The following is a 23,407-nucleotide window of genomic DNA, read 5'->3' on the forward strand; positions in this document are numbered from 1 at the left end:
CATTCAGAAATTTCACTAAACTAATCTGTGTCTTCTGTGGCACATCTACCTGGTGTGCATCTTGATGGGGCTGGTGATCTTGAGTCCAGCTGGGAAGCAGACTGTCAGGCAGGGCATGCATGGACAGGCAGTCTGAGAGTTCAGCTTTTGCCTGAGCAAAGAATTTTGGAAACCGAGGTACTGGTTACAGTTAGCAGCATTACAGGATTAGAGGAAACCCTAATGGCCTCTTAAGTCCCCCTGCTGAGCTGTATCCTCTAACCATTGGCAATGACAATGCTGAAGTGCAGCAGAGACAGACCAGCAGCTCTTTCTTTGGGCAAGTGACCAGGGTGGCATAGAGAGGCACCAATATCCTGCCACCAATATCCTCCTTTTGAGATCTCCCTTAGTGCCTTGCACAACTATCAGTATGTGACAGTCTTGGAAGAATGGCTTGTTTTTTCCCCTTTGCTCTGTTCTCCAGACATTTCCAGGAATGTTCACCATGAACATTGCCAAAGACTGACAGTGATCAAGTCCTCTTGGTTTCGACAGGCCTTTTGATTTCATTCCTCCAATGGTGACCACATTGCTGAAGACATCCAGCATCAGAATAGACTGAGGCAGGGTGTCTACCTTCTTGCTGCAGCCTTGTCTCAGGTGCAAGGTGAAACAGTCTGAAGTTTTTCTAAGCTGCAGCCATGCTGGTGCTGATGCTATTTTAAAAAGAGCTTCAACACTAAGAGAAGTGGCACTGATGCAGCATTTTTTTTTAGTAAAAGGTAACAACCAGTGCAGGGAAGAGCTTCATCACTTCTTTGAAGGGCCAATGTAAAAGGAATTCTTTCCATTAATAGGAACTCTCACAAAAATAGTTTGCCTGCTAAATGAGAATAGACACTTAACACAGGAAAAAGAAGCCCTGCATAGAGGCAATTGGATGTCTGTTGGGAAAAAAGGACAACCAGCATAGCAAGACACTTGATATCATTTAAGGATACTTTCTCCAATATTTGTAAAGGCCTGGATGTGAGAGGTACCCAGCTATTATATAAAGAGAGAGAGAGAGAGCTGGGACTCTTGGGGAACTGAAAGACAGCACTGGTCTCAGGGGAGGCACTTATTGCCCTCTCCTGAAGTAATCTAAGACTGCTTCAGGAATGCAGTGGTGAACCCACTGTGGGTTACATTCACTTTGTTTCTGACATAAAATACTCATCTTGCCTAGATTGGACTCAAAGGGAACCTGTTCTGGCAAGCCAGGTTAGTACATTCTAATTGGCCGGACAATCTCTCATTGAAGCTGCCCTCTCTGCACCCACTCAGAGCAGGACAGTGCATGCTGCTGATTTCTGGGTAGATTTCAAAGTGTAAGAAAATTAAGTGAGAAATAACTTTAAAAATAAAGCCTCAAATAAACACTCACATTGATCATTTTGCTAGGTGTTTTTTGGGGGGAGGGGGCATTAAAATAAAGTCCACCTAAGGCATGGAAGGAAAGGGTAGTGACTGGCTTTCAGTGCACAGTCAGGTATAAATTTCAGTGCAGGAGCAAAGGCAAGAGGTCTTTGAGTTTGTTCTATGTCAAAGCCCCTTTCCTCTTTGCACATGCAGCCTTGCACAGCCTACCTGTGATATCCTGCCTCACATTCTCACAAGGTTTTAACATGGATGGAAAGTTCTAGACAATGTGGGAAACATCAGCATAGGGTGTGATAATGTCCAGAGGAACCAGAAAGAAGCCAGCTTCCTTTGTCCTGACAGAAGGAAATCTGAAGCCACTAAAGTTTTAATTTGGTTACGGTTCATGTGAGCATCTCTGACTGTAGTTTTGCAGGATGTTGAGGGGAGATGCTGTACTCATATTAGGTAGGTAGTTGCAGCGCACATTCTCTCTTGTTCTGAGGGGGTATTTATCTTGTAGTAGCTTCTCCTAAGGAGATTTCCCCCACCCACCCCCTTGACTTCTCCTGAAGAACCTTGTTCTACGTGTCCTTTCTCTGCTGGAATTGAGCTTTGCTGGCACAGTCATGCAGCGGCACTGTTGATGTCTGCATTTGGAATGGGAGCAGGCCAACTTGTCTGATTCAAGTGAGCCTATTGGTGATGCCATCCTTGTTCTTCTTGCAGCTCTTGGCAGCACAGCTGGAGATCTTTCCTGGCATTTCTGTAGTGCCAGTCCCAAAGGTTTCTAGCAGACTTGCTGTGCCAGATGTGTTCTCTTCTCCTAGAAGAAAATAGCACTGATTAATACCTGAGCTGTGCACAAGGCACTCAAAGAGAGACTGTTACAGGAATATTAACAACTGCACACTGGGTCTGAGAACTGCTCTGCTTTTGCTGCAAACAGGCTTGTTAAAAAGCCGTCAGGGAGTATCAAGTGACTCCAGGATTAACAGCAGGGCAGGAGAGCCTCTTGCACCCAGGTCATTGATTTGGATCCAAGTCAGACTTATAGGAAATGACTGATCAGTGTCTTTGGGCATGGGGTGAAGGCATAGCTTTTCCTCTCCACCCCCCCCCCCCCCCCCAATATCTAATGGAAATCCCAGAATCCTCCTGCAACTATAAACTTCAATTCAGAGAGCACACAGAATGCACTCTGGTCACTGCAGCATGTAAGTTGGAAAGTGCATCCATTAAAACTAGCGGATGAACAGTCCATTATAGTAACCACCAAGAGAACAGGGACCTAGGAACTGTGGAGTCAAAATGTATGCTTCAAGGCCCAGGCTGTGCTGGCAATGATAAGGAATCTTTCTATCCTGAACTCTGTGGGCACCCACTTTACAGCAGATGTTGTGCAAACAATAACAGTTTTATAGTGCCTATAACACTGATTCAGACCTTTCTCCTAATGAGAGTATAGAGCACAGGAAGATCTGATACCAGGCTGTAAAAGTGTTCTAATACGCTGTCCCCTCTGCTAGATTGCCCAAGAGTGCTTAAAACAACATCTGTTTCTGCATTAGAAACTCTCGCACCCTGGTGGAAATGTCTGAGGTTATTGGATGTGTCCCTCAAGTAGCTTAGCTGGTGGCCTGTCAACAGGGATACGACAAGGGGAATTCAACTATATGAAGGAAATGTTTAAAAATTCTTATCACAGATGTCTGGCAAGAAAATCTGGGGTGCCTGGCTGGGCTTGCTTACAAATATATATCACTGAGTTTGATGCCATTGTTGTTGCCATTTCTGTTCAGGAAAAAGGAGAGCCATTGTCTGTTCTTGCGGTTATGCATGTATATACTAAAACAAAATGTAAAATTTGGCTGGTTTTGATAAAGTGTACATCTAGTCCTCATGACTACAGAGAAAAAAGTTCAGAGTGTGTGGATAGCATCAGCTAAAGATGTGGGAAACGAAATGGAGCCTTGGACATAGCATGTAGTCAGAGGATAGTTCTATATTAAGCCAAACAATTCATACAACCTGAAAAGGAAATACCGGTAATCTCTTTCCATCACTTTTTTTCTTCTTAGTCTCCTGCTGTCCAGCACATCTCTTCCCTCCACTATCTAGGTCCTTGCCAAAAGATCCCAAAGTCTGCCAAAATCAGGGGTTTTAATCAAACTGGATTATGTACCTTTAAGTAAATGCATGCAAATGTGCCCAATTTGTTGAGTATTTATATTCAATCCAAGAACAGAAACAGGATTGCATACTGATTGAACACAGTTCCCCCTTTGACCTCCAACCTGCCATAAAAGGCCTTGCACTGTGTATAAGAACTACTGGAATAGTTTTTATCTTTATTCATTGAGCTCCACCTATCCAAGCCTTGACTTAAACCAGAGGATGTCCCACCTTTTAGGGATGCAGCATAGCTCTGGAGGAAACAGGGCTCTTGAATCTTGTATTCAAGTGGCCCTACATTTTGAGCTTGCTTTTAACTTTATAAGAAGCAAAGGGAATGTTTATTTTGAATTCCAAAACAGGTATTTAACTCTTTACTCCCAGGCTGCCAAAAGACTTCATGTCAACATGTCAATCAAGTGACAGGTTATTGACCAGGGTGGGGGAAGTCTTCATGTAAGCCTTTATCAGCTAAGTCTGAAGGAGTCATTGGGTTATGTTTGTGTCAGAAGGACAGAAAGTTAGCAAGCACTCTTTCTGGGTGGAAGCTCTTCCGCTGCAGCTTTCACCTTAAGAAAGGAAGTGCCATTATACACTAGTCCTCCTCTCCCCTTTCCCAAACAAACTGGCTGGGAGGGTTTTGAAATTCTTCCCCAAACTCGCACTGTGTATTTTGCTGGGACACTTGGCAAAACCTCCTCAGGTTCTTAAGAAGAGAGATGGTGCCTGGCAAGCAACTGTTCTCTCTTCTTGTTTTGAAGTGATGACCCGGCGACAGAGGGAAGCCAAGAGTAGAGCTGCCTGGGGCAATGAGACGCCACAACCTGCAGACACTGGCAAGTAAGTAGGTTTGCTGCCATCTCAGAGCACCTTTTCTTTTCACTTTGCAGGAAGGCTCCATTTTGGGCCACTTGTAGATGTTTTTGTCTGCATTACTGCTTTCAGCTGACTGCACTGGTGCCTGTCTCTCTCCACCATGCTTCCCCCTATAATCTGAGAGGCCTCCTGTGAAAGAAAAGCCCATCTGGTTTTCATCTGACTTTCTCTGCTTATTTTTGCCTGTCAGTCCCCTTTAGTTTGTTTTGCTCTGCTCTGTATTTTGTTTTTGGAAGCCTTTGATCTGTCATGGTTTCTCCACAGGCTTTTTATGTGCTGTTAGCTACATGAGAGAAATTCTGGTGCTTTGCTCTCTCTCCAGTGTCTTTCCTCTTCCATTCATCACTGAGACCAGTGCCTCTGGCTTTATCCCACAGAGCTCAATGGGAGACATTGGGAACCAAGCCAGCCCTGACCTGGGTTCCGGTTTCTTAGTCACAGTAGAAAAATTAGATGATCCTCAACTGTTAATGCCTTATATGGCCAGTGTGGTTGCCATGTTTGGTCTGAACTGGTGTCTCCTTGTGCCCTCTCTTGTTTCTTTCCTTGCTGCTTTAGTCTATTTCTTCTTTTACAGATCACATGACAATGATTTCTGTTTTTTCTTTGGTTCTCTAGGATTGGAGGGGATTGCTTGTTGCTTGTACAGCTGCATTAATCTGTGTTTCATTATTATTAGCATTTATTAAACTTGTGGATCGCCCAATCCCTGCTACTGCAGTGCTCTGGGCAACGTACAACAATGACAAAAGCATCAAACATAGGATAAAACATATAAATAACATTAGTACCACAAATCTAAAAGGATCAGCTGGTGAATTCCAGTTATTTCCCCATTTCAGACTGCCAATCACTTCATCAGTTGGGGGAGGGAAGAGAGGCAGGGCAAGTACAGAGAGCAAAGGAGAGTGCCAGCCAGGATGGAAACTGTCACTGTCCTCAACCAAAAGCCTGGCAGAACATCTCCACTTTACGGGCCCTGCAGAATTGCATAAGATCCTGCAGGGCCTGATGGTGTTTGGCAGAGCTCCACCAGGTTGGGGCCAGGACTAAAAAAGGTCCTGGCTCTGACTGATGACAGCCAAGATGTCTTTGAGGCCAGGGGCTACCAGCAAATTGCTATCCAAAAAGTGCACCGCTGTCCTAGAGACATAGCAGAGGAGACAGTCCCATAGATAGGTCAATCCCTGACTGCTTTGAAGATCAATACCAAAACCTTGAACTTGACTCAGTACTCCACTGGAAGCCAGTGTGGTTGGTGCAGCACAGGTTGTATTTGTGTCATCTGTGACATTCCTGTCAGGACTCACACTGCCACATTCTGGATGCTGTGGTAAAAGGTAAAGGTAGTCCCCTATGCAAGCACCGAGTCGTTACCAACCCATGAGGTGACATTCACAGCATGATATTTTCTTAGCAGACTTTTTGTTAATGAGGTGGTTTGCCATTGCCTTCCCCAGTCATCTACACTTTACCCCCAGCAAACTGGGGACTCATTTCACTGACCTTGGAAGGATGGAAGGCTGAGTCAAACTTGAGCTGGCTACTTGAACCCATCTTCTGCTGGGATTGAATTTAGGTCGTAATCAGAGTTTGGACTGCAGTACTGCAGCTTACAACTCTGTGCCTGGTTGTTATGGTAGAAAGATACAGTTTCACATTGCTCTGAGTTGCAGGGTGGGGGTTGGGGTGACAAAAGCCAATCTGTTAAAGTAGCTGACAAGTAAACCCCCTGATAGCAGAAAACAGGGTTCGCAAAGTCTGGACAGCCTTTCTTGCCTTGGGAGGGCTGACAGTAGCACAGCACACAAGCCCTTAACAGGGCAGATGAATATCAAGGCAAGCTTGAGCTATGGTCTTTCACCCTAGGCTGCAGACAAGCCTCAGGAGGATGTAGGGCAAGTCTGAATACTCTATCTGTATGTGCATGCCAGCCAGAAGGTGTGATAGAGATGGCTGGCAAGAGTGGCACCTGTAGCACTATCCTTAATGAAATTAGATTTAGTTCAGATGGAGAAGATTTTGTTTAATCTCTCTTGCTGCTACTGCCCCTCCTCCTCCTGCACCACCCACCCACACAGCATCATAAGAATGGATCTGACAGTAAAAATCCCAGCCATGGAAGTAATTTTGCTGTTACAAACACTGGATGGCAACATCACTAATGGAATTAGGCTAATTATAGAGAGGACAGCTTCTGTTTAGACACATTATCTTGGTAATCAGCAACGACTGGAAAGAAAATATGGAAAAGTACTGCAGAATGTACCATGAAGGGGCTCTTCAGACCCGTTATAGATGCCAGACTCTTTCAGTGCAGGACCCTTGACTGAGCAGCTGCATTCAGTTCCATTTTTATACTCGTTCCCATTGTCCAGTATCATTTTCAGGATCTAGGTTCCTTTACAACTTTGGGTAAAGCTACTAGTTCTGTAGTTAGAGGGGAGCCCTTGCATACAGATGAACTGGTTGGAGTGACAGTAGGAGGACAGAGGCTGGCATTTCTGCAACCTCATGCATTCTCAATTCTTCATGCTGTAAAATGGAGACAGTGTCCTGAAAGGCTTGAATTGCCAGTTAGACAAGTTCATTCGGATTTAAAAAAAAAAAGGGTCTGACTTAACAACACCTGATTTTGCTTTTTTGGACAAAATCTAGCTCCCTTTTGCAAAAGCATAACACTTCATTTCAGCTGTGTTGACAGGATGTTTTATATCTGAAGGGAAATCTACATTGTTTGAGATAGTTAAGGGAGCTGATTTCATTACCATCCCACAGCTATAGCAGCAGGACACAGAGAAGCAGTTGGGGGGAAACTGCTAATCACTCCGTCCTTTTGATTGGCAACAGGCCAACTTTATTGGTCATCCTGCTGTGCGCATCCAGCTTCATTGACATGCCTTATCCATGAAATGGCTTGCAGAAGCACTCAAAACAGAGTGAATCCTAATGCGTTTCTTTCTCTTCTGGCCTGTCAGGTATGAGAAGTGTTATCTCTGCAAGACTCTGGTGCCACTGAAGGAGTACCAGAGGCATGTTGATGGCTGCTTTCAAAGGTGCTCCAAAAGTGCTAATGGAACCCAGGGTGGTAGGAGGCTGCGGCGTGCAAAGGTGAGGGTGGACTTATCTGTGAGGCTCACTGCTGATGCTATAAGGCCATGCTTTCATGCACCAGGTAGCTGACCCGCGTTTGTCTTATCTTGTTCTCTCAAGGGGGGAGGGGGGGTTGTGATGGGTTGATAGCTCTTAAACACAAAAATAAGTTTGAAAATAAGATGATACAGTTCACCCTGAATCCTTAAGATAAGATTGGAAGGTCTTGGTCCATGACTGCAGCAGTCCCTGTGCAGTGCCTCTTTCTGAGCGAATACTGTCTGCTGCATCCCCCCCTGCCCCAACACATCCATGAGGGCTAGTAAGCTGCTAAAAAGATGAAAGTCTCAGAAGCCTTCTGTCCCCTTAAATCAGATTTCTGAGCACACGAAATACACACAGCCCTGACTATGCTGTTCAGTGTATTTCTGCAAAAGTCATTGACATGCTTGATAAAGGAGGAGGTCCAGAACAGCTTCCTTTCTCTTGGGAGCAGAAAAAATTAATCTTTGCTTCTTGCACTTGGAAAGTAACATTCCTCAATGATGTAACCTAAGGTGTTGGACAACATAGACATCTGTGCAACTCCCTGGCAGTCAGGTCTGCTTATCCAGGCCAAAAATGTCTTATTTCTGAGGGTGTAGAGACATATAGTTTTGGCAAAGTTGATGTGGTTTTTACCAGCCTTTGTGCAATTGCATCTTTGCAGTCTATAAAGCACATGTTCCAATCCCTTCTTCTGTCCACACCAGCAGGTTGAATGCTGCTGGAAATATGCTTCTCTCATCCCAAAGAAGACTGCTTTGCATTTAAAGAGATATGTTTTACTAAGGAACTGATTCATAATGAATCCCTTAATACTGATGCTGTTCTTGCCCCATCTTTTAATCTTCAGGTGACTTCTGAGTTCTTGCAAGATGTTCATTTATCTGCATGTTCATCCAAAATTTGAATGTTTTACTTGTATGTTCCTCAGTTATTCTTTGTGGTTAGCAACTGTACTGCACTCTGCCTTGAGACAATTCCTGTTGTGGCTCATCTGTTCATTCCACAACATTGTTTTGTCTTACGGAGATTCGTGGCTGCATTTAGCTGTTACAGGAGAGGGGGACACCATTTCTTTCACTGCTGCAGTCAGCAAATGCAAATAGGTTTCTATCAAGCCTGGAGATGCTCCCTGCTCACAACCTTGAGCAGGGCCAGGCCAACCCTGCAGAATGTGGTCCTTTCCATTTCACAACGAGCCTTGCAAAATCACTCTTGCTTGTAGGCTGGCTGGCGGCTGAAGAAGGAAAATGCATTTCTGAAATGCACATATCAGTGAGGTTCAGAATCTCCTCATGTTTCTGAAAGGGGGATATTAGCAGACAGAATTTGGGGGAGGGGATGAGTGTACAGTTAAAATGTGCAGCCATGCAAAAACATCAAATTCCTAGGAAAAACATGTTTAAAAACACACATAAAAATGGAAATGAATTGGGAATGAAACATGGAGGAAGAGGGTGAAGTTGGGAAATTAACTTAGGACATGTTCTCTGGATAGGGAAGGCAATAGGGATTGCAGCTTGAAGTTGGTTGCTGGATGGGCAGGAAATGCTCTCATGGTAAAACCACAGTTAACTTGCTTTCAGGCGACAAAAGCTAAAACAAAATTTATGAGAGGTCACAGTACAGCCAAGGAAGGCCCCACCTGCATTATGAATGGCAGGCATGCACTCACTTCACATCTGCTGTTTGTGACATGGTGTTTCTGGACCTCCTGTCGGTACCAAGCTCCAAACACTGTAGTAGGACAACCTTTTAGTTCTTGTCACTGATATTCTTCCAGGCCATGCTCTGCAGCCTCAATGGCGCTTCAGCATCCTGGTACCCTAGCCCCCTCTGAATATAGCCTATTCTCTTATTTGCAGCAAAGGTTTGCATGCAGCCTCCTCACTGATTTATTTCTGAGGGTAAGGTTGTAATCCACAGCAACAGTGCAAGTGCTCAGGCAATGTAATTTCTCAGCAGGAAGATGCAACATGATGTCTCAGTTTTGTCTAATCCTTTAAATCCATCACAGGGCCCAGTCCCTCAGGGATTCACACGCAAATGACGAGATTGCCTGTTGATGAGTTTGGCTGGGACACAGCCAAGCGTGATGCAGTTTCCAGCACTGCAGGAGGCCTCTGTTCATGCCATTTACTCTGCTTCCCAAATCTCTCTTCTATGTGGACAGCACTTGCTGTGTTAAAACAGGCATGGGAAGTGCCCCTTTGGTATCTCGGGTTAGCCCTGTTGTTATATCTCATGATTGGCACAAGAGAGCTTCCATTTCCTCTGGTCATTAGCACCCTGTCCCTAACAAAAGTGAATTGCAAGCAGCTTCTCTTGAGCTGTTTCTATCCTTGCTTCTCTATCCTGGGGACCAAGTCCCCAAATCCCTAGAGGATGCTTTAAAAATGGTTTTCTTTTGCCAAAGAATCTGAACTTCCCCCGTTGACATGTTTACCTCAACATTCTTCCAGGTAACCACACAGCACTCTGTGTCCAGTTCCAATCAAAAGAAGTTGATGAATGGTGATGGCAACATGGCAAAGGAAAAACAACAGCACATGTACTGCAAAACAAAATAAAAAATCAGTTTCATTGGCCAAAACTAGATGTTAAGTCATGCAGCTGCTGTCAAAGGCAGCCATCCTGAATCCTCTCCTCTCCTTCAGAATGATTGAGTAATCCAGCATACATGACAAGATGTCATTGTGCTTGGAGTTCCTTTGCCTCCACCTTCATCTGGTGCAGATTGAAGGGGGCAGGGAAACTTGCCACATGGTGATGTATGCCCAGTACATAATCGAAATCCACATGACAAACTAGGGAAATGGGCTGCTTTGGCTTTCATACAGCGTGTCCTAACTCCAGTCTAAAGATCATAATTCCTGCCTTCTGGTGTGCCATCACAGAGAAATTAACCTGTCATACTAAAGGTACTTTCTGTCCCAGGTTGGACTAGGTTCTAAGAGAGCTGGGTTCAGATCCTTGTACTGCCATGAAGCTTGCTGATTGACCTTAGATCAGTCCCATGGCCTCAGCCTAAACTACTTCTCTTGGCTGTTGTGAAGATAACATAGGAGAACCTTGTAAATTGTCCCTACCTCCATGGAGGAAGGGAGGGTTACAGTGTGCTAGCTAGCTAGATGTATATCAGGCAAGAAAATCCTGAGTTTGTCTTGAACCTTTTCTAACCCCTTTTGGATTGCTGGAGAGATTCCTTTGTTTTTTTCTTCTCAGTCTCTCACCTAGTCAATCCCTTTTAGCCCTTTCCACAGCCAAACACACATCTCCGCTCACAAACAGATGATGCTATCCTGTTTTGACTTCTGACTTGCTGGCATGGTCAGGCAGTGAGCTTCTCTCGTAGTGAAGAAAATGGATTGATGAGCTGGGATTATTTCCATAGCAATTCACATTTTGATGTGCCTGAAAGAGACATGTACGGAAAGTGTCATCTGCAAAGTAAAGGGTGTTGCAAGAGGTCAGCATGTCCAAAACAGTTTACAACTCCTTTTAGCATCCTTCTCATATTGCCTTGCATCTGTTTGGAATTAGCCATGCCTAGGTCTCAGGCAGGGATTTTGCTTAATGTCACACTAAAAGTGAGAGTCCTGTTTCCCCACATAGCCTTCAGGCTGTCCCAAGAGCACTGTTCCCCACACATTGCTAAGATATTACCCAAGAAGATTGTTAAAGCCCATAAGATGCTTCCCCTTTCCCTGAGATAGCAAACCTCTAGACAAATTATTTGTTCTCAGTTTTCTTTCCTCTTGACCATGGGAAGACCTTGCAAGGTCTCTGTCTGTATTTTAGGCACCCACAGTGGAAATATACCGCAGCAGTGTTTTCTTCTGAAAGGAGGTGGAGATTATCCCCCAGATAGAAGGCTAATGCTATTAAGGCAACAGAGAAGACTTGCAAAATCTGGAGTTAGAACTTCTGCATCCTGGTCCTTGCTGTTAATACCCAGAAGTAATTTTTTAAAAAAATGTTCTCCAGTGTACTGCCCTTATGAGCAAGAAATCTAGAAATTGTTGCTCTTTATCCCCCTGCACTCACACATATTAGGTTTTGATGAGATCTAGTCTTCTACTTTTCTGGCAAAGTGTTTCTAAATCCTGAGGCACAGGAAAGTACAAAGTATATAAAGCTCACAACACGAATATGAGGATTCAAAATTAGAAAATGTTAAAACCTGCTTATCAGTTAAACAAAGGGAAGCCTTCTGTTTGGAAAGTCTGCTTCTTCCCTGAAACTTTTTCTTTGGAACCTTCCCATGCACTCCATGCCCCTGAGTTCTGACCAGGAGAAAAGAAATGTTGTCCTGTTATGTGGAACTCCTCATGAGGTTGTTCTCTTACTTTTTCACAGGGCGAGGGAAGAGGTGAAGGCCAGCTCCTAAACATGCTGGAGCAATCCGAAAGCAAAGCTGCAGGTAAGGGGTGGGGGCAGCGCTAGAGTGTAGCTTGTCAGTTTTCTCTAGTGTAACACTGCTGAATATAACTGCCCTCTATAGCTCAGTTGATCTACTGTTCTTCCTAAATCAACGTTGGTGGTGCTCTTCTTCCCCAAACCATATGTGTCTGTCTGTACACAAGCAAAGCACCAGACCTTTGTACAGTACTGTAGCTCTTGCTAGCCATGGCAAGAGCAAAAGCCACTGGTGGGATTCTCTTTCTTTGAAGAGCATCAATAGGTGCTTTATGCTCTGTAGATCAGCTTTCTGCAATAAGGCAGGAGAGCCTGAGACTAATCCTGACCAACTGAATGGTTCTTTTGCATGTTCAAAATGCTTCATGTTTATATCAGGCAAACTTTACATGGTAGGTCAGATGTAAGGTAAGTTACATATTCCTCTACTGCAGATGGAAGACTGAGGCAGACAGAGAGTGGCTTGCCTAAAGCCATCTACCAGGTTCAATGAGATTGGAACCAGGGACTTCCTGATTCATACCTTAGTTTTTAGCTACGACTTCATATCAGTTTATGTAGCATAATGATCTGCTTCTCCTTGTACGTATAGCATTTAAAATACAGTACTTTTAAAAACTTTTCAGAACCAAACTCCCTGCTCGTATGTGGTCTCACCCTTCGCTTATATAAGCAGCGTGACAGGGTCAGAAAATTTGTAAAATTAAAATGGGGGGAATCTGTTTTTTAAATATTGCAATGTGCCTCCTTCCAGACTGTAGCTAAGGGAAGGATATAGTCTAGAGGATGGCGGGTTAAAAATGCTCTCAATGCAGCAGTCTGCCCTTTCTCATCTGATTTGGTTTGACAGCGTTTAGTCAGGACTAGTCTTTCTCTGCATGTCCACTGGAAGGATGGCCTTGCCTGCTCTCAAGAGGCCAGCATCCACTAGTATTGCTGGAATGGAGGGGCCTGTGCTAATTAAGAGTCTGTGATCTGTTTTCATTTCAGATGCAGAGATGGGGGCCACACCATCTGGAGAAGACTCAAGGTTAGTTATTGCCTCTTCTGTCACAGGTTCTGTCAGCAGCTAAGCAAGGCCTCTAGCAAAAAGCAGGGCCACCCATGTCTAAGTATCCAGGGCCAAAGCCAAGAGAAAAGCTTTAGGAGCCCAAATCAATGCTTATGTAGTTTGCAAAGGAGCCCTGGTCATTTCCTTCTTGCTCAGAGTGCAAGTAGCTTTTCATCAAGGCCAGGTTGGTTAGATGTGCCAGATGTGCCTTTCTAATCTTGGGACTTCTTATGGCACTGGAAACTGTCCTAATTTGCCATTCATCTGTGGTCAGAAAGAGTGGGTGATAATAATGTCCCAGTTAGTACAAGTCACTAGTAACAGAACTGAAGAGGAAACTGTTAGAAAGGGTTCCATTTCTAAGACTGTGACTTACAGTGCCATGATGCAACATGCAGACTTTTTGAGAGAGTTGCCTGGTTTTGCAAAAAATAAAAATAAATTATGTGTTTTGCACTTTCCTCCTGCCAGGTGCAGCTCACCAGAGATGGACAAGGAGGCTGAGCGTGGCAAGGATGACTGGAGCCATTTTCCCCATGCCTCTTGCAGTGATTCTCCTGTTAAATCCTTCACCTCTATTTCGGAATCCAAAAACTGTCTAGTAGACTTTAAAAAACAGTTGGCCACAAGCTCAGGCAGTTGGCAACATACCAAAGCCAGCTTCAGGAGAAGGAAAAAATTCTGAGTCTTATACAATTAGAAAGGGAACTCAAAGTGGAATAGGAAGCAGAGCTTTCTATTCTACTGACTTTGCTTGGCAGGAAGAGTGTAGCCTCCCACACACCATCAACCATCTCTCTTCTGTACATTTTGTATGAATTGTACAAGCATTTGTCATGAAATGAATTGATTGTGGACTTTGTAGGTGCCTATTCAACCTTGTTTTTCAGTTACAAAAGAAAAATATATTTATTATGTTTTTATAAACTCCAGTTTGCTGGTGCTTGGGCATTTTTTCTTTTAAAAAATCATGAGTGCGAAAGACTGGTTTATGGTCTTTGTGTTTGTGTGAACTGTTTCCCTAGCATATACTAAAATGTGGCCATGATCCTGCTGAAGTCCTATTAGATCAGGGGTGGCCAAACTTACTTAACATAAGAGCCAAACAGAATAAATGTCAGATGTTTGAGAGCCACAAGACATGGACAAATATTACACAAATGTCTTTATTAACTCTTATTATTATTACCTCTTAATATTTTCTTTACACAGAAAGATAAAATACATGTGTATGCACTTTACAACACAACCATACTAGAAGGAGACTTAAAAAAAACAGCTGGGAACAACAGTCCCCATAAGACCAGCATAGGGAAAGGTTAGGGAATTATTTTTTTAGCACCAGTGGGAGAAGGAAACACACACGTACCATAGAAATTGACCACCATTTGCATTGTTATGCATCTCTCTTTGCCTTGAAACCAAGGTTAGTACATTCATCTCCCACAAGAGCTATGAAACTAAGGGGGAACCTTGCGCCGCCCTCTTTAATTCTGTCCATCCTTCCAGTGGCTCTCATGGCTCTTGTGCTTTCTCCACTCTAGGACTCTGGGTGACCTCTGTGGTGGAGGAGAAGAGCTTGCAAGCCTGCCTATTTACCCTTCCTTCCCTTCTTCACATATGGTAGAAATAGTTGGCAATCAGAGGCTGACTGAGGTCCTGATGCTAAGCACACTTACTTGAGAGTAAACCTGCATTAAGTTCCTCCTTGACCTCCAGGAGCGACACAATGTGCAACCTCAGGAGCCACAGTTTGGCCACCCCTATATTAGATCAACAAAAGATAATTAAGCATATGCTTAATTTTCCAATCAACTGGACTTAAAAATTGCTTAAGTTTATCAACTGACTTCCCTTGATTGTGTTGATTTTGCAAAATTAATGGATTATGTGAGGTTAGGGGCAGCATTATCCACCTATACTATGGCTTCTTGCTTCATGAGCATGTAGACTAGGCCCAAGGTGGAGATGAATAAAAGCAAAGGCATCAAACAATAGGAGAAAATGGTCCCTATTTTCTATCCAATCCTTTATGCAGTTCTTAGGGGAGTCCAGCTTCTGGAGCCTAAGGGGCTGGACTTTCATCTGCCAAGCTACTTAGGGGCTGAATTCCCCTTTATTTATGATATCACTGGACTTCACGCAATGTGTGGCATGTCAAGGGGCCACAAAAACCACAGCAGGGGTAAACTGGGCTAGGGCCTGCTTATATATGGAGGCCTCCCAGTGGTTAGACTCTCCATCCCACCTTTGCTTCTCCGAGTGGCAGGAGAAAATGTGTGGGGCATAAATGATATCCAGAGACACATGGTGTCACATTCACCTGAAAACCAGGCTGTGTGTGATGTAAGTATGTCAGACAATGCTCTAGTGGTTCCTGAAAACCCCATAGTTTTGGGGGACAACCAAAGTGTCACCCGATGTGCCCATGTCACATTCTGGTTTTAGGCTGGATGGATGGTCACATATTGCCGGGCATCATTTCTGACCATGCTGAGAAAGCTCACAGGGATGCTATTTAGTGGCCTGGCATCCCTAAATAGGGCCCACCAGTTACTAACTTGCCATCTTTGGAGGAGAACACAGCAGCTATGTGGGGCTGTGGTGTCAATGGTATGACTCTTTCCCCTATGAAAAGTCCCTGCTGTGCTGCTACTATTTTAATTAGCAGTAGCTCCTGAAAGCCTCTTCCAACTTTGGGCTCAGTTGTCCTGGGCATTATATTATACTAGTACATAATTCATTCAGCTTTTGCTTGAATGAGCTGAGTCTGAAAATGAGGCCCAGGGGGTGCCTAATCAGTGGCCTGTGGCACAGCAAGAGCAACTGGCCTACACCTTGATGGTCTGTTGCTGCCTTAATTGTTCTGTGTTCATACAAAATGCCATGTGTTCTTGAGGTTTTATTTTATTTTGACGCAGCGCCTGTGCTATTGGAAGAGCTCAAGGGCAGGTTGCAGGTAACAGCAATTGCACATAAAAGAGAGAGATCCCTGTCTCTAAATTGCTTGCAGAGACCATGGAGAACAAAAGAAAGGATGACATGTTATCTTAATGGGACATGCTTTTATCTACTGTGAAAAGGCTGGTGTTGGCTCCTGCTTCAGGGGATGGATTTTGGTGGCCTGTAGGTGTCCTCAAAAAGGTTTATGCGTCATGTTAATGCCCTGCTGGTGCAGAAGGGTCTCCTTATCAGCATGTCATCCAAAAACGAAAGACTGCATACATCATGGATTGGCTTGCTTTGCTGCCTCGGTTCCAGAGAAATCAAGGTGTAGGTTTTTTTGATCTCGTAGGCCTCAAGGCCTCAAGACAGGTATAGCTAATAATTCTGCTGAAGCTGTTTCATTTCATGGTCAAAACACTTGTGATGTGACCACCTCCCACCTCCTCACAGGTGGTTCTAGCTGCTCTTTCCTGTGTGAATATTAATTCCAACAGCAGGAGTGAAGGTGGCAGATCTCATCAGATCTCAGAAGCTAAGAAGGATCAGCACTTGGAAGGGAGACCACCAAGGAAGACTCCTCAGAGGAAGGCAATGGCACACCATCGCTGCTCACTTGCCTTGAAAGCCCCTCGCTGTGGTCACCATAAGTCAGCTGCAACTTGACAGCACTTTACATACAAAACTCTGACAGCAGCTCTGTGCACTGAACAGCCCTCCCTAGATGATTAATTAACTCCTAGTGCTGAATGGGATATGTAGATGACACACCTGGAGTTCTCTGGATTGTGACTGTGTGTCATCCAGTCCTTAGTGCTGGAACAGACAGAGAGACTTCCAGATGTGCTGCTCCAAAGGCACAGGCCAGCTAACTTAGCAATTCCCTTCAATTAAAGTGAGAGGAGAATAAACAAATACTGATTATGAAAAAAAATAGGCATAATCTTAGCCTGCTCCTTGGTACAATATTTGTGCTACAGAAGCAAATACAATATTACTTTAACTTCTAGCCTTGTCTAGCCAGACAAGATTAGCTTATGTGAGTATCTCTGTTATCTGATACAAGGAGATTCTAAGAATCCTCAGTTAAGCATTTGTGTAATTAACAGCCTAAAAGGACCTGTTTGTCGATTAATTGGTTTCTGTCATCTGCTTCTGGCGCTTGATGTGGAATGTGCCTTCAGGGTGAGTGTAGGCTTTTCTTCAAAGCCTGATTGCCATGTAATGCCAAGCAAAGCAAGCATATGCATCATGGCTATGGGGAAAAATTGACAACAATAACAACAAAATGACACAGGCATGATCTGTCCACAGACACTAAAATGTTACAACACATGCTTATGGCACAAAAAGGGATCTTCCAGTTCTGAGGCGCCTGTATGCAGGAAGCATAACCATTCACAAATTGTTGAAGAGAGCTTAGAATCATGTTCTGCATTCAGCAGAACCAAGCAATAAAGCTTTTCTTGGATTTCACCACTTTGAGTTGCAATGATAAAGACATTTACTACAGAGTAACTTATATCAGACATGGCAAGATGCACCACTGAGTAAACATCCTTAGAATCCCAATGCATACCATATTAGCCTGACAAAAAAGATACGGTAAAATATATTCTTTTTTAACTGTAGGGTTTGGTGATAGATAACTTTCTCGTCATGGTGCTTTTTTTCCAATTAGCACACTAGGTTTCAGATTTTTCTTCAGTGGCATGGAGTAAAAGGTGCCTTCTCAATGTGGTCATGATTATTCCACCCTCCTGGGTTCCTTCTCATTAACTGTCGTTCTATTGTAGGTCTGTCTCTGGAAGCAAAGCCCTTTGTATATCTTTTCGGTTTGTGATAAGGAAAGCAAAAAACCTGAATGACTTTCCCAAAGCTCTGTGTCACCAATGCCCAGGGTCAGCTCAAGGAGATACCATGAAAGCAAGTGGGACAGGCAGGCAACTCCACCACCAGCCACTTCCCCCTAACCTCCTCCTGGGCAAGGCTGCCCAGAACATGGAGCAGACAGTGTCACCTTGGGATGGAGCAGCTCTTCTGTCAGTCTGTCACCCTGCACCCCACTCACTTGGAGCACTTTTGCTCAGTATACTTGCTAGCAGTGAGCGAACAAAGGAAAGGCTGTTCAGTAACCTGGGAAGCAGTAATCTGTGCTTTGCAAGCCTGGCTGTACCTCCTTTGCACCTATCTCTCTTCTTTTGTGCTGTCTAGCTTCAGACAAACAGAGCAGGGTGGCTGCCTGAATAAAGATTCATGGAGCTGTGGTTCCTTCCCACATCCTGGCCTTGTCCTAGGCATGACTTTTAAAAAGCTGGCCAAAAAACTAGTGGTAATGCTGGTATCTCAGTCCTAGTGGAGCTTTCCTGTCACCAGTTATGGGGGTGGCATGCCAACTGTGTGTAAATAGACATGATGTGATATTTTAAGCGTCACTTTTGTTGTTTATCTCATGTCACGGTCTGTGCTGTGCTGTGCAGTGAGACAGAGGCCTAGTGGGCCTAGGGAGCCTGTGAGGCCTGTGTCTCAGTAGAAAGAGACAGCCTACAATCCTCAGAATGCTTGGTGCTGGTTTCAGTCAATCAGCGTCCAAGTAGGCTCTGAGGGGAACTGTTTAAAAGCTCTCTCAGGAGACAAATGCTGTCCTTGCCTCCTGAGAGGCCAAGCAGGAAGGATGGCTGCTGTATAGGAGGAAGACCCTCACTCTGAGGGAGAGAGTGAGCAGGCTTAGGCCTGGGCCTAACAGACTAGGAACAGTTAAGTTTAGTTGCGTTAGGGACTTTATGTTTATTTTTCTTCACCCACGTTGCTATAGTTTTAAAGCACCTTATGTGTTCACATTCCCTTTATTGATTTTCCTGTTTAAAATAAACCTTTTTGTTGTTCTTTGTTACTCTGCCTGGTCTACACACCTAATTTCTTGGCCACAGCAAGGGATCTGAAGGGTTTAGGCTTCCCCAACCCCCCGCCCTGCTGGGGGACCCCCGTATTAGCCTCCTCCTCCCCGCTCTCCAAAAATCCGGAAGCGGGGGGTGGGAAAACGGCACCCTGTCTCTTTCCCTGCCTGCCTCCCTCACAGGCTTCAGGCTTCTCCCTTTCTCCAGGTCACAAAGACCCGCCCACCGCCAGCCTGCTATTCGCTCCCGTCCGGCCTCCCTTTGCAAGGTGCATGCTGGGACTCGTAGTCCTTGCATCCTCTCCGGCCAGGTAGCGTCTCCTCGGGGAGTCTGGCCGGCGGGGGGGGGGGGCAGAGCTCCGTCCCCAGAGGACCATGTGCATTTCTACCTCCGGAGGCTTCAGTCGCTGATTGAAAGGCTTCCTCTTGGGATGGTGTGTCTGTGTTACTTTGAAGAAGTTGGCAGCAACTCGTGAGTAGAGAGGCCAATCCTCCTTCAGAGTCGCCAGAAATGGGGGGGGGGAGTCTGCTGAGCACTTCATTATTCCCTATGTGGAGATCGATTCTCATAGGGTACAATGGGGAATTCATCTGGAGGTTTCGGGGGCTCTGGGGGTGCTGTTTTTTGAGGTAGATGCACCAAATTTTCAGTATAGTATCTAGTGACTCTCCCCAAAGTATCCCCCAAGTTTCAAAATGATTGGACTATGGGGTCCAATTCTATGAGCCCCAAAAGAAGGTGCCCCTATCTTTTATTATTTCCTATGGAAGGAAGACATTTAAAAAGGTGTGTGGTCCCTTTAAATGTGATGGCCAGAACTCCCTTGGAGTTCAATTATGCTTGTCACACCCTTGTTCCTGGCTCTGCCCCCATGTCTCCTGGCTCCACCCTCAAAGTCCCCAGATATTTCTTGAATTGGACTTGGCAACCCTAGAAGGGCTTGGGAGGGGACTCTGGGCCTTCCCAAGAGACCCTAATTCCAGAGTGGTGGCAGCGTCAGGTGGCACCCGCATCTGGGTCATGACATCTCGGCATTTCTGCATTTACCAACTCTTATCTTGTTTGCGGACTGCAACCCACTATAGCATCTGACTCAGACAGCAGGGTATATGTTGTTTCAGCAATCCTATATAATCACTTGGGGCACATCCTTATCATAAGACACCACATAACATCTAATCATTAAACTGCCCCAGCACAGATCCTAATGCAGAAGTGGGGTAGCAGTATCAATCTACACACCAATTAAAGCTTACATAAATTCCAAGGTCATAAATTGAAGCCTTTTTTTGTCAGAAACTCAGTGTGTTTCACGATCATAAGACAGAAAAGCTGAAAGGCATTCAGCTGAAAACCTTGAAAAGTTTGGTTACACTAAGCCGATGTAACAACCTGCCTTTTTGCATGGTGATCATCTGGGTATTGAGGTATAATTAACTATGGAGATTAGGACAACAACAGGACAGGACATAATGATAAGCATTGCTCCCAGCAGAAGCTATCTGTGCGGAATTGCAAATTAATACATAAATTACAAGTAAATGGGATAAGTGGCCTGTAACTAACCAAGGAGAAAGTATTTTGAGGTTTTACCTGCATTTTATCTGAAAGATGGCTGAAGAAAGGAGGGTTTATGTCAGGAAGTGGCTGTTTGTGAAATTAGCCTTTTAACTGACAATCTTTTGCCTGCTAGGAATGCAGCAATTAGGAGCAGACTAGAGCATAACAGGATGCAACATCTGATCCAGAAGATACCCTATCACACCAGGACTTTCACATTAGAGTCTACCACAGGATTTCTGTGTCACTAGAATTAGAAGCCTGGCAAAGGATGGGGGGAAGGGAGAAAGGTTTTGCTTGCATTACATCAGTTCTAGTCACTAAATTGCCTGTTACAATATGGAGAGCAATTGAAGGGTTTATAGCTAGTGGATTTTGTCATGAATGTTGCTTCATGAAACAAGGCAGCCCAACACTGGGTGGTCAGTAACCAGAGGAGCAAAAGGTAGTTCTTGGGTTAATGGTTGGTTAATAAGGAACGAGTGGCTAGGCGATGGGGAAGAAATGGCTGTTGCTTTGTGAATGGCTGCTCTGATTTGCACTGAAGGGTACAGCTGGCATATAGAGATTGTAGAAGTGCTGAAGGCAACATTCAAACTCTAATTCTAACCCAAGACAGTGGTAATGCATTAACAGTGCTATCCTACACAGAGCTACTCCAGTTTAAACTCAATGATTTTCATGTGCTTAGACCGAAACAACTCTGCTTAGGGTTCGGCTGTAAAAGTGGTGGCAATAATTTAGTATGGTTTCTGTAACTCAACAAGACAGTTTGGTTTTAAAACAGTATTTGCTGCAATTTCATGCACACTTAGGAGTAAGCACCTAGGAGTAAGTCCTACTGAACACAGTGGGATGTACTTTCAAGTTAACATGCATAGGATTGTCCTGTTAGTGTCACTGCCCCAAATGTCATAAATCAAAAGGAGTTCTGTTTAACTGTAGTTGTCTTCCTAGCAACCTCCTTCCCCTCCCCCAAAATGTAACACTTGAAGAAATCTGTTTCAGTGTAATTGAAGAAGTGCGTATCTACACATGTGAAGTCTTTCAGTTCTTGTGTATACCCAGAATTGAACTTTGTTGGACTTAGAGGTGCCACAAAATTAAAACTTAGTTCTGACATCTGTTAACTCTTGCATTTGTATGCTAAATTGCTGCCATTCACAAGTTTTACCAATTGTTTTGATCCAATCTCAGCTGTACTTATTGTCAAATTACTAGTTATGCATCTTGACTCTAACTAGCCCTTCCTGGCAATTAACTCCCCCCCCTCTCTACCTATATCGGAGGCCTGAGGAAAACTGTTTATATATCCAAAGTAGTGTGCATGCACATGAAAACTTATACGCAGAATTACTAAATTTTGTTGGTCTTAAGTATGGCACTGGAATGAACTTTGTTCTGTTGCTTCAGACCAACACAGCTACCCACCTGAATCTTTGCTTAACTATATTAGCTATTAACTATACAAACTCCTGCCTGGCCTCTTCACACATTATAGTTTCAGGTGTATGGTTAAGATGTTTTAAGAGTACAGTTAGAAATACTGAGTTGGATCTTACCACTCCATATAGCAAAGTTTAAACACTTCATCCAACGTAAGGAGCATTCCTCCAGCTTAAGTGGCTCTTTCTTCAAGGGAAGAGCCACTTAAATTGGAAAAAGGCTCCTTGGAGAATGGTTGGATCTATGCCATCAGATGTAAATATGAAAATGGATATATAGTTAAAGAGATACACCAGGACCATGTTAACCCACAAGTCTTCATATTCATATTAACAAGGCTTCTGTTATGTCTCAGTACTTGCCTGTGCTTCTGAGCATGTTTGCCCATAGCCAGAACTGCTATAGAGGAGGGGTCGTAAGGGTATGCTGCAAAGGAGGCATCATGTGAACTTGACATAACAAAAGTCTAATGTGAATATGAATGAAGTATCTGGTATGCTTAAAGATATTTTATTTTAATTTTACTTAAATTGAACAGGGTTTTAACTGCCATATGACCAAGCACTCATTTTAGGCCCTAGAGAGTGACCACTGACTGATATTCCATTTACATCTACTGGGTGTAGATTATCTAACTAAACAAGACTAAACTTCACAAACATAAAATAAAAGCCTTCTTTAATATCGCTAACTACGGTATGTTTCATCCAGCTATGTGGCAGGTAACTGAAAGGCCTCTAAGTCACCGGAGGCATGAAAATAAGTCATACTGGTTTCCCCCCTCAAAACCAGCATTCAGATTTACACACGAGTTTGGGTTTACAGATAATGGAAGAAGGAGGATGGCAGGGCCAGAGGTAAACATTGTGATAGAACACGTCCAACTATATTCTGTCTGTAAAATTCAGTTTGCCTTCCTAGAGAACTGGCTCTCAGTTGCTAGTGATTTCTTAACTCTGAACATATAAAAAAGATGAGAACAGAGACCATAAAGAGAGCAAGCTTGAAACACCTAAAATATGTGTGCTTTTAGGGTTTGTGAAACTATTATATACCATTTAAAAATCTATAACTTGCCATGCCATCAGCTATCTGGGGAATAGTGATTTGCTTATAACCATTCGAGCCCTTTGTCAATTTCATTTGTGTACACACATTCTTCTCTTAAAATACATGGGAGGGCCTGTGGTGTTATGGGAGATAGGATTCAAAACTACTGAGAAACTTGGGGACTGAGGGAGATGGGTATTAAACAGTAACAAAATGGAGATGGTCAGATTCCAGCTGTGCAATTCATCCCCAGTATCAAGTAGGCAAGTGTGCATGGTAACTGCACAGTGAGAGAATGGCACCCTGCACATTGCCAGAAGTACATGCATACTCTGCTTAGATCCCTCCTTTCCCTAAACCCAGCCTTCCTCAGTCTCTACCCCCTAAATTTCCAAGAATTTCCCAACTCAGAGTTGGCAACCTTAGTATGGCATATTGTTGAGGAACTTTGCACTTTCACCATCGTTGC

General features: G+C 44.0%; 1 protein-coding gene across 1 annotated transcript in view; it reads left to right on the forward strand.

The window, feature by feature from the left end:
• Positions 1-13,974, forward strand: part of UIMC1 (ubiquitin interaction motif containing 1) — a 108,908-nt gene extending 94,934 nt beyond the window's left edge. Inside the window, exons 10-14 of the mRNA XM_060240185.1 lie at positions 4,320-4,398; positions 7,413-7,545; positions 11,932-11,995; positions 12,982-13,021; positions 13,514-13,974. Coding sequence (XP_060096168.1) covers positions 4,320-4,398; positions 7,413-7,545; positions 11,932-11,995; positions 12,982-13,021; positions 13,514-13,727 — 530 coding nt within the window. The 3' untranslated portion in view covers positions 13,728-13,974. The remainder of the gene's footprint in view (positions 1-4,319; positions 4,399-7,412; positions 7,546-11,931; positions 11,996-12,981; positions 13,022-13,513) is intronic.
• The last annotated feature ends 9,433 nt before the right edge of the window (positions 13,975-23,407 follow it).

Source organism: Heteronotia binoei, chromosome 5, assembly GCF_032191835.1.
Source record: "Heteronotia binoei isolate CCM8104 ecotype False Entrance Well chromosome 5, APGP_CSIRO_Hbin_v1, whole genome shotgun sequence".
Classification (NCBI taxonomy): domain Eukaryota; kingdom Metazoa; phylum Chordata; class Lepidosauria; order Squamata; family Gekkonidae; genus Heteronotia; species Heteronotia binoei.